The sequence below is a fragment of the Cricetulus griseus genome, chromosome 4 (genome assembly GCF_003668045.3).
Source record: "Cricetulus griseus strain 17A/GY chromosome 4, alternate assembly CriGri-PICRH-1.0, whole genome shotgun sequence".
In the NCBI taxonomy this organism is placed as follows: Eukaryota; Metazoa; Chordata; class Mammalia; order Rodentia; family Cricetidae; genus Cricetulus; species Cricetulus griseus.
Genome location: NC_048597.1, coordinates 193815156 through 193827329, shown reverse-complemented (window position 1 = coordinate 193827329; position 12174 = coordinate 193815156). Strand labels below are relative to the sequence as shown.

General features: G+C 38.5%; 1 protein-coding gene across 1 annotated transcript in view; it reads left to right on the top strand.

Moving 5' to 3' along the window:
• Positions 1-12174, top strand: part of Lca5 (lebercilin LCA5) — a 49697-nt gene that overhangs the window by 34584 nt on the left and 2939 nt on the right. The window contains exons 4-7 of the mRNA XM_027411045.2: positions 7636-7773; positions 8650-8746; positions 9670-9812; positions 10946-11078. Coding sequence (XP_027266846.1) covers positions 7636-7773; positions 8650-8746; positions 9670-9812; positions 10946-11078 — 511 coding nt within the window. The remainder of the gene's footprint in view (positions 1-7635; positions 7774-8649; positions 8747-9669; positions 9813-10945; positions 11079-12174) is intronic.

The window sequence follows — 12174 nt, the reverse complement described above, 5'->3', positions numbered from 1 at the left end:
AACAGGATTGTTTTACATGACAATCCCATTTCCTTTCTCCTACCCGTCCTCCCCTACCCGCCCCCCCCAACTAAAACCTTATCTATCACATATTTAAAATAAATGGAATGAATATGGAGGCATGGATCAGACTGATGGAAAATGTTATTTCATTAATCAAAGGGCTGTGGCATGAAGAAGAGAAATGCCAGTTGTTGGTGTTCTTGGAGCAATACAACTGGTGTCTACTCATTTGTAAAGAAGAACTTCCTAATCATTGAATTTCCTGTCATGGTCTAAGTACCTTGTGATTGGTGAGCTTTCTGTTCCTGGAAGGATCTGAGTAGAGGCTGAGCTCATCTGTCAGGAACCCCCTAAGTGGCATGCCTGTAAAGGTGGGCTGGTGTGGTGAGCGTCAGGCCCTTGCCTGCCCAAGGCTGAAGTCTTGAGAACTGAGCTGCAGTGACATTTCATAGTGGTTAAGATAACATGAACAGAGCCATTCAAACGAACTCAGTTGGTGTTTAATGATATTCCTCTTTCTTAGGAAGAGGAAATAAACGGCAGTAAAAACCATCCGTGAGTGTGTTTGCATAGCTGCTACCCTTTGTCTCTCAAAAAGAGTTAGCATTCTGGCATACTTCACTTTGGGAGAAGTTAAGTGTTTTAAGTTTTTGTTTCATTAAAATGTTTCTTTAAAGACATTCCAAGATTTATTTTAAAGTAGTGAGGGAAGTCTCCCTAGTCCTACCAGCCAAAGATACTATTCCTAAATTGTTTTTCCATTTAATTTCTCCAAATTTTGAAGGCAGATTTTCCTTGTGTAATGATGTATAACATAAGAGAATACCTAAAACATTCATGTTCTTACTTGATTTCTACTTTTGCCTTTGGTCTGATTTTGAAAAAGAGGACAATGATAAAGTTCCCTGTGGCTGCCTTCCTCAGGACTTACTCTGCTGAAGCTATTCAGAGCAACTCCTTCCCAGACATTTTATTTTCAAATGCGGCTTTAGAGTTGGCCTTTCAATTGTTAGTGTTTTTTTTTCTTGTTTATTTTTAAAAATTGGAAAAAACTATGAAAACTAAGTATTCTTACCACCCAGAGATCACAACTTTCAGCAACCTTCTGGATCTTTCCTGAGGGAAAATCATGCATTACAGAGAACATGGTGCTGGGCTTTTGTTTTAAATAATAAACTGGATCTCATCAGGTGCTTGGCATCTGTACCTCCTGGAATGATTAATGCATTCTTGTGTCATTAGTGCGATGCATTTAGATCCATTAGGTGTTAATGCTACTTTGCTCGATGCAGTTTTATATATTGCTTGATTCTTTATGCTAATGCTGGGGAGTTTTACAGCAGTGTTCACATACAGTTTTATTTTATTCTAAGCTGCCCTCATGCAGTTTAAAAAACTCAAGGCTCTAGACATGTCTTCTAGAGTGATGGGTAAGCTAGCCCTCCTTTTACTCTTTACTATACATCTCATCTCTCAAGCCTGTGTGATTCTAAGTTGTATTTGGCTTTCTCTTTTCCTGATTATGCATTTTTCTTAATATTTATAGACTCATGGTTTGTATTCCAGTTTTAGCTCCTTGGAGTAATTTATATTTGCTGTTTTCATTCTGGGTTTTATATTTTCATCATTAAGTAATTATCTATTTTTGTTAGGGATTCACTGTGGTATTCCCATATAGGCATATCACATGGATCACTATAGCTATCTCTCCTTCTTCCACTTTCTCCTGAATCCATAGCCTTGCCAGTCCTTAGCGATCACTATTCTGTTTTTAGAATAATGGGTTTTTGTTTTTACGTATGGGAAAGTGTATGATACTTGTCTTCCTGTCTCTGGTTTATTTTGTTCAACATGATGGCTTCCAATTCCACTGAATTTTCTGAAAATGACAGGACCTTATTCTTCTCAGCTAAATAATATTCTATGGTATGTGTATATGTGTATATATATACATATGGTATGTTTGTATGTATATAGTATGTGTATATATGTGCATATGATGTGTGTATGTATATATGGTATGTGTATGTATATTACATGCATAAACCTGTGTATATGGTATGTGTGCATGCATGTATATGGTATGCATGTGTGTATATATGGTATGTGTGCATGTATATGGTATGCATATACATATGTATATAGTATGTGTATGTATATTGCATGCATATACCTGTGTATATGGTATGTGTGTATAGTATGTGTATATGTGGGAATATGTTATGCATGTATGTATATGGCATGTGTACATGTGTATATTGTATGTGTATGTATATTGTATGCATATACATGTGTATATGGTATGTATGTGTTATGCATGTACTGTGTATGGTATGTGTGTGTATTGTATGCATATACATAAATATGTGGTATGTATGTTGTATGCATATGCATGTGTATATAGTATGTGTATATGTATATAGTATACATGTTTGTGTGTATATGGTAGGTGTGTATGCATGTATGTGGTATGTGTGCATATGGTATGTGTGTATGTGTATATATGGTATGTGTGTATGTGTGTATATGGCATGTGTGTATATGTGCATATTGTAGTGTGTATGTGTATATATGGTATGTGTGTATGTGTGTATATTGTATGTTTGTATGTGTGTTGTTTCCTTTCCTGTTGAGCACTAGGCCGATTCTTAACTGTTAGGAATAGTGCCATGGTACACATGGGCAGCAGGCATATCTTTGATGTGCTGACTTCATTTCTTTAGGATATACACTTAAAAGTAGCAGTCACTGGACCACATGATAGTTCTACTTTTAGTTTATTTAGGACCCTCCATTCCCCATGGTGGCTGGACTAATTTACATCTTGTCATGTTAATACTGATTGTCAACTTGTCAGGATCTGCTGTCACTTGCGAAATGAACCTCTTCGAGTGTCTAGTTTCTAGGTTGAGTTATCTGAGGTGGGACGATCTTTTCTATGGTCTGGAGTCCCAGACTGAATAAAAAGGAGAAATAATGGTATACCAGCATTTGACTCTCTGCATGTGACATGCTGTGTTACAGTGCCCTGCTGTGACCTCCTCATCAGGATGGCCTCCACCCTGAACTGAGTTAAACCCTAACCCTCCCTTTGTTAAGTTGCTTCTGTCAGGTGTGTGTTAAACAGGAACAAGGAAAATCACCAGGATTTAGCAGTGACTGCATCAAAACTGGCTTCCCCTTGTTGGGAATACTTCCGTCTTAGTGTCTATTCTGGGTCTGTTTAAGATATATATATATAGATATATATATATATATATATCTATATATATATATCTTAATTCAATTATAGTAGATCTTCTGAGTCTAGACCTTGAACTGTTTCTTCTAGCTTCCAACTTCCTAGCACAAAAGTTTTCAAAATATCAACTATTTTGGATTTCAGGGTATCTGTTGTCATATTCTCTTTTCATGTCTAATTTTATTAATCTGGGTTATCATGTTCTCTTCTTTTCCTCCTTTCCTCCTTTCTCCTCTCTGCTCCCCTCCTATGCCCCTTGGCTAAGAATTTCTCTAATGATGACTTGAAGTCTATTTATCACCTATGAAATCCACCTGTTCCTGCTTATTTATAGTCTCTGCATGCTGGGTAAATCCCTTCCAGCCTTTCCATTTCAGTGTGTGCATCTTTGCCAGTGAGATTGAATTTTGTGTGTCAGCTCATACGCTAGTCTGCGATTTTTAGTTGGAGAGCTTAGAACTGTAACATGAATTAATAAACGATCCAGTGACTGATATCGGGGTTTAAACTTCAAGCTGAAGATCAGAAAAACAAAGTAGAGGGCCAGTAGCTCCTACCACTGCCTCAGGCTGAATGGGTTGATCCTGCTGCCTCTCAGTGTAGCTGGAGAATCCTGAGACTGAATGTCTTCCTACCCTTCTTGATACTGAGCCTTCCTGTCTTCAGTGTGGCTGGAGAATGAATGCCTCCTACTGATTCTTGCTCCTGTCTTATACACCTCCCTAATGCTAAGATTAAAGGTGTGTGATCCCAGGTGTTGAGATTATCTTTGTGTGAGCTGTTTATAGGACTGGATCAGTCTTGTGTAGATCTGGGTGGCATTGGACTCCTGAGTCCTAGGATTAAAGGTGTATACCACCACCTCCTAGATTCTGAGTGCTTGGATTAAAGGCTTGTGGCTCACTTTGCTTTCTGAATCCTCAGGCAAGCTTTAGTATATCACAAAAATACATCACCACAAACCACCACTTATTTAGGTTCAGGGTCAATATTGAGAGTTATGCTACTGTAATTTTATTGGATTTTTTTCTTGGTTTATTTGGAAACTTTTTGTTCTTTTCTCTCTTCCTTATTTAATTTAGGAATGTGCCAAATACTGAGTTAAATATGCTTTATTCTTTCCCTTTTCTTCTATTACTGTTGTGAAATACCTTCTGTAGTGCTAGTTTAGTGGTCATGAGTTGCTTTAGTTTGGGCTTATCTTGGAAAACATCTCTGTAATGTTAAAGGACAGCTTTGGTCTGTATAGTAATCTTAACACACAGTTGTTTACTCTTCTCCGTGTTTTCCTGGAAGTTGGGCTTTCTGCAGAGAGATCTGATGTGACGTGAATGAGTCTGTCTTGTAGGTCACTTGAAGTTTTCTTTTGTGGCTTTCCATGTTCTTTGTTGGCATTTTACTTACACTGTGCCTTGGAGATGTGCTTTTCTTGGCATGTCTGTTTAGAGTTCTAAATGCCTCTTGTCCTTAGATGTCTATTATTGCCCCTTGATTTGGAGAACATTTTTTTCTTAACTGTAATTTCAGTGACTATGCTTTCTGTGCATGTAGTTTGTATTTCAGCCCCTACTACCTGTGGATTCTCAGGTTTGGTTTCTTGATCATGCTCTACAGCTTAGGGACATGTAGTCAGTGGAGTCTATGTCCTGATTATCAGACAAGAAATCTCTGAGCATCAGGCAAGGGCATGGGCAACTAGTGACCCTGTGAGCCCCGCCCTCAGCACAGCTCTGCTCACCCTCAGCACAGCTGGTCTCCTTGTTTGCCCGAGTTCTGGCTGCAGCTTCCCTGATGCGTTTACCTTGCCTTCCCTCTTTGCTGTGACTTAGGTTTTCCACTTAACTATCTCCTATGCATATGTGAGGTGAGGTTACAACCAGGTCCTTTGTGAGGTAGAATTTGGAGGGTTTTTTTGTTTGTTTGTTTTTGCAAATACAGGTTCTTCTGTTCTCCTTAGCTGAAAGATTCATAGGCCCAGGGCAGCAAATGTCTGTGAAGTCATAGAAATGAGGTGTGCAAGGGTACTAGACTCTAAGTATACAATTTCAGACAGTAGGTCCTAGCTTTTTCTACGTTTACCATTGATCCATGCTTGCCACCATTGCTTAATATTGCTTCTCTCCTTCAGGGTTCATATTCTTCCCTGCTGAAGTATATTTTCTCTTAGTAAGGACTTCTGAGTTGCAAACCTTTTCATCTTTCCTGAAAATATTTTGTCTTTACTTAGGAGTGTTCATTTCCCTGGGTTTTATGTAGGTTCTTTCTGGACAGCGCCATCTTTTGGAACTCAAACATATTTCATCCCATTTTACCTGTGCTGCTTCTTTTCTTTAGTTTAATGACTACTTCCTGACTTGCCTCAATGTATTTAGATGAACAGTTTTCTTACTACCTGTTTTGTAGAAATATTTCAAGCTTACGTAGAGTTGTACATCTAAAATGCTACAGTGAATACTGAACTAGTTTACTCACTTACCTATTGTAAACTTTAACATGTTTGACCTATATTATGCAGTCATGTGATCCCATGTTCTTTCTCTGTTGTATGCAGACACACAGATTAACTTTCTGAGGGGAAGTTACATATATCATGCCCATTGATCCTGAATTCACCAGTATTGTGATTTACATGTGTACAGTGATTTCTTTTATTCCAATGACCCTAGTAGTTTTGTTTTTTGTTTTTTTTTTTTCTGTTGACATAATGTCTTTTATAGTACTTTCCTCTTGAAACACAGGATCAAATCTTCAGGAAGTATGGTACGGATCTGTGTAGGTCTCTAGCCTTTTATATAGAACATTTTAACTTATTACTATGTTATGATTTGGATTTTTTCAGAGAGAATCTTACCCTGTAACCCAGCCTGGCTTCCATTCAGGCTCCTACTGCCTCAGCCTTCCCATATCTGAGATTACAGTAGCTCACTGCTAGGTTCATGTTAGAGCATCCGTAACTTGGCACTTAACAGTGACCCCTGATGCATCACTGTTACTAAGCCAAGTGTATCCACTGTTGGTGCAACATTGAATAGGTGATTACATTTCCTTCTTAAGATGGTTCTGGGGGCTGGTGATGTCTGTGTGGCCAGCTGTTCCTCTTGGTGTGGCCATGCTTAGCAAATTGGTTTTCTTTGCTTTTCACCATTAACTCCTTCATTGACATATTGAGGAAAGTCACCAAGCCAAGCTAGTCACTTGGCCTGAAAACTGTGGCTACATTACATATCATATTCCCACTCAGAGTGCATGAATAACTGTTCATCCCCATGAACCATTGTTGATTAGATTTCCTAGTTTTAGACATTCTAACAGATAATAGTCCTTCATTGTGGCTTTAGTTTGCATTTTCTTCACTAATTTGCTAATGATACTGGAGCCTCATGCTTGGTGTTTATTTGTTTCTGTCTTCTTTGGTAAATCACCTGTTCAGACATTCCCTCTACTTTTTACTGAGATGTTTGGTTTTTTTGAATTTTGTGATGTGTGTGTGTTGATAAGTGATATAAGTCAGAAAAGTTATTTCCCTCAAAAATGGATTTTTATTCACTTAGTTACTTTCAAAGACAGGAGTTCTTAATTTCAGCGAGAGCCGAGAAAACTTCATTTCCTAACATTGCCCTGGGGAAATAATCAATTTATGTTTGAAGTTATTTATTCTGGGATATTCACTGTGGGAAAAAGTGGAAGCACAGAAAAACTGGGGCAGCAGAATCTGCTTAAATAAATTATGCTGATCTCAGATGGGATGATTCCATTTTAAAGGATTGTGGTGCAAAAGTCTGTTGCTTTAGGTTTTTTATGATAGTGAGGGGGGAAGCACAGAGAAGTCCCAAGTTGTACACTAAGATGTTGACAACGATGATTACTGAGTAGTGAGATGATAACTACCACATATTTTGTGTTTCATTTAGAAGGTTATTTTGTCTAGAAGATAGGCAAATAACTACCCATTTGAAAAGAAAGGTATTTTAATTTAAATTCTTCCTAACCTCGATGATACATGTTCAGAGGCCACGGGAACAGCCACCAGTTTCCTGAGAGGGTGTTCCAGTCACACCTTGCACGTGTGCTGTTTGCTTTTAGCTACCTTGGTATTCACTTCCCAGCACTGATTTCTGGAAGCTCCTCCCTTATCATTTCTATCTGTTGGTCCTTCAAGTGACAGTGTGCTGTAGGCAAATGTATGAGGATTGATTATCCATCATCAGGAAAAGCAAGGATGGTTCACCGAGCTAGGATCTCACTAATGGATAGGGAGCCAGCTGCTTGGCGCGTGATATGCTCATGAACGCTAAACTTAGCCTAGTTAAGTCTGGTCAGTGCTACCAAGATGTCACCTGGCACTTCTCAGCCCTGTGTTTGACTGTTGGTGGTGTTGTTGTTACACAAAGGAGCTGTCCAAAAACCTCGAGCTGAGCACGAACAGTTTTCAGCGTCAGTTGCTTGCTGAAAGGAAAAGGGCATTTGAGGCTTACGATGAAAATAAACTTCTTCAAAAGGAGCTGCAGCGGCTCTATCACAAGTTAAAGGTAAGCATGTTCTTTTAGATCACACTGTTTCTCCAGTCATATGCATTACCTAGTATTGTTTTAAAAAAGCAGTCACTATTCATATTTGTTACTATGTAATTTACAAAATTCTAATATTGTATGTGTCACTTAGAAAGAAAAGCATTGTTAATGTAATTGCTGTAACAGAGTCAAATACTGTATATGCCAGTAGCAACAATTGCAAACGAAGTCAATTTTACAAAGTTCTGGAAGAGAACCATGGGAATGTGCACACTCCTGATCAGCATTCTTCACATGGCCCCAGGATGCTCGCTTTTAAACTTGACACCCCCTCATTCTGCTTCGAGGAAACCAACTCACATTAAACATGTCTTCATTTTATGGAGGTCATTGATGGGTTGAAATTTTGTTCAGAATTCTACAAAATTATGCACAGGCTTATATAGTTTTCTCTTTGATGCTCAGGTTCCATTATTTCCATATTGTGAAGATCTCTTGGGATGAACAACACAATCTAATTTTTAAGTCATTAATAACCCAAAATACATACTTAAGAATGGTTTTGCTTTTGTCCCTGGGGCCAAGCCTGGATCACAGATAGGCACTACTAGCTCTTTGGGGGAGGAGGTGGAGCTTGTGGTATTTGCTTCCCTCCCCCTCCTCCCTATCCCCTCTTTCTCTTTCCCTTCCCCATTCACCCTGTTCCTTTCCCTTTCTTCTTCCTTCCCCACTTCCCTGTCCTCTCCCTCCCACTCCTCCTAGTTTTCTAGTTACAATGGAGAACTGCCCTAGAGATATTTCAGTTTAATAAAGAAGGTATTGGTTATCACACTGAAGGTATTTGTTTCATTTCAAGCTAACTGTCTTCCTTTCTTGTATTGGGTTTGTTTTCAGGAAAAGGAGAGAGAGTTGGATATAAAAAACATATATGCTAATCGACTGCCGAAGTCCTCTGCAAAGAAAGACAAAGAAGTTATTCAAAGAAAAAATGGTATAGTAGGGTTACTGCTGAAACTGGAACTGTTAGTGATGATGGACTCTAAAGTAAAGAAAGTGAGGGAAGAGTATATGTGATGTCAGTTTTACAAATCAGCGTTGATAGCAATCACAGTCTTTCAACTTTTGCCTTTCTAAGGAGAAGTCATTAAAATCAGGTTGGGGGGAATGGAGAGAAGACAGGAGTGTGGGGGGTGAGAGTGCTTGCTGGTCTTCCAGAGCACCCACTGTAAGGTGGGTGGCTCTCAGTGACCTGCAACTCCAGCACCAGGAGATATGATGCCCTCTTCTGGGGCACACACATATCACACACATGGCACATATCACATGCAGAGACAATCTTTGCACGTAAGCAAAAACACAGAATTTACAAAATAAAAAAAAAATGCTTTATGCAACCTTTTAAAAAATATCTGTATGTTCCTGTGTTGAAGTATCCCAAATGTTGTGTTAGTACAGCTTTTATGTTATCATTAAATAAACTTAATTTTAATAAAAGGTTAAAACCTTATTATAATTTTGATAACATAAAATATATAACTATTTGCAGGTATTAGGTACCTGGCTTTAACGATTTTTCTCTTCACTGCTGCTGTTTCATCCATTCCTTCCACTTTCTAATATATTTTAAAGCAAATCCCAGATATCATTTCACTTTACTTATACTTTGTATTAATGTGCAGTTTTCATTTCTTAAACAAAAGTATAATCCTCACATGAATCAGAGAAATTTTAAAGCATTAACCTTTCAAAAGATTATTTGCATTTGTAGTATAATTGTCCTTAAATCACATAATTGCTAGTTAATCCTTCATGAACAAAGTATGCACTCTCATTTAGACGAATATTGCCAACTGAATATATACCACCAACATTGTTTAGTGGAGTTAGAAAACTTGTTTATGGTTTTCTTGGTAGTATCATGCCAGAGTGACTTTACAGACCTGTGTACAAAAGGAGTACAGACCACCGAAGACTTGGAGCTTGAAGAATTTTCCTTTGCATCACAGACGGTTCTGTGTTATGAGAACAAATGGGATGAACCAGATTATTTTTCTTCGGTGAGTTCAGCACGATTACTAAGAGCCAAACTCCAGGAAATCTGTTTCCATAAATGTGGTCAGGAGTTCCACACATACTTCCCACCCCTCGCTGGTCCTGTGTCCTCTGGAGAAGTGTGCTAGTTGCCTTTCTTGTTTCTGTAACCAAATATCTCATAAGATGCAGCTGAAGAAAGAAAGGGCTCCTTCCGGCTCTTGGTTTGAGAGGACGTCATCCACTGTGGGGAATGAGAGACAGCTAGTCATACTGCATCTAGTCAGGAAGCAGAGTTGAATGTGGGCACTAAGGTAGCTCTTGCCTTTTTCCCTTTCAATCCGAAGCCATTAGGGTAGGTCCACACACATTCATCGTGGGCCTTCCTCCTCAGTTTTTGTTTTTCTTTTAAGATGTATTTATTTATTTTATGTACGTGAGTACTCTATTTGCATGTATACCTTTCTACCAGAAGAGGGCATCAGATCCCACTATAGATGGTTGTGAGCCACCATGTGGTTGCCGGGAATTGAACTCTGAAGAGCTGCCACTGCCTTTAACCACTGAGCTATCTCTCCAGCTCCCTCCTCAGTTTTTAGGGATACACTCAGATGAGTATTTCCTAGACAACTTATTCTAAGCTGACAATAAAGATTGACTATTTTGGGGGCTAGCAGATAAGTTTATAACATTATTCTATTTAAATACTACATAATTATTAGTTAGAAGTTTAGACATAATGTATATTTGAAAGATCCAATGTGACTGTCAATGCCTGTGTTCTGCAACTCAACACCATCTTAGTGGCTACTATAGCTGGCTAATACCCATTTCTGGTTAGGTGAATTAATCAGATTTTGTTATAAAAGTACACAAACAAAAGCTATCTTGCAGCTTATCCCATCACAATTTTACATAGGTCGTTGGTTTTATTTTCATTGTATTGATTGGTTCTGATATATCTTAAAAGTTTCTTTAAAAATGTAGCTCAATTAAGAAATTATCCTGTTTGAAACATTTTTCAGAACATGGTAACTTGACTTATTAAGTGAAGATTTGATTTAGTTTCTAACCTGGTAGTCACGTGTAATAGCTAGTCCACCCATATTTAAAGACTGTTTTCTCCCTTCTATGTGAATTTGCATTTTTGAAATAATAGTACCTGGAATACCAAGAGCAAAGCGAGCGTGAAACAACAACTATTCCAAATTCATCTTCGGAAAGAGAAGAAATCTTCAGTGAAGATCAGGAAAAATGCTCTAGCAAACAGGAGTCGGGGAAGTCTGAGAAGGGTAAGAGTTTGTGTAAGCTGTTAGTGAGCCGGAAGTGGTTGCAGGGATGAAGAGGGGGAGGCAGGTGCCGGGGGTGGTAAACCGGAGGAGTCAGAACAACTGAATGAAGCTATGAAAGAAAGAAAAGGAAGACTTATAGTTGCTACTGGGGCTTGGGGATTAGGAATCAACTAATTCCAGAGAATTTAGATGAAACAGTGTTTAATCAAAGAGGGAAACTATTCTTGTAACTAAATGAAGAGTTAGCCAAGGGAGCCCTTTGCTGTGTTGGCTTAGATCTCTGGGTCTTTGAGTGGCTGAAACACCAAAGTCCGTGATCTACAAGGCCCTGAGTATTCCTAAAATTTGTGTTTCACTTTTATTTGTAAACCTTTAATAACATTGCTTATAAGTTCAGAGAAACAGTTTGCATGGTTTAGATGATGGAAATCAAGTTCATTTCGGTCTGTATGGAATGTGCTGAAGGTGTAGGCACTGGAAGTCGCAGACTAACCTCCGTATCCCCTTAGTTCTATGGTAGCCTCATACAGAGAAATCTTTTGAGTTTGTTTGTTTTAAGCTGAAATTCATGGAACAGAAATTTGTGATCCAATTGTTGCTTCAAGTTGTTAATATGCATATTGGATGGGCATATTAGATGTGAAAGGCTGTTTGTATCACTTTTGGCCAGAGGCCAAGCAAGATGCTTTCATGGGTTAAGCCACAGAATGGGAAATTGTTATGGTCAGTCCATCTTATGGAACAACAAAAAGAGCAAAATAACAGAAGACCATGGCCTGGTCTCTTAGGCTATCTCCTTATATATGGGGTGATATGATAACAGAACGTATGCCATTTACTGAAATTATGAGATTTTAATATTTTTAATTCTTTTACTTCAAAATGATTTCAGAATTATAGGAAACTGTCAAGAATGGCCAAAACAAAACAAACCCTTTGAATGAATTCTGCACCTTATGTCTATATCCTTAAGAACTTGGCATGCATTTCCTCCAAGACTTTCTCTCACAGTTCTCCATCACGGGCCCCACCACGCTTCGGGAGCTCTAACTCTTAACACATTTAGCTCGTCTGTTGTCCATATTGTGATTTTTTT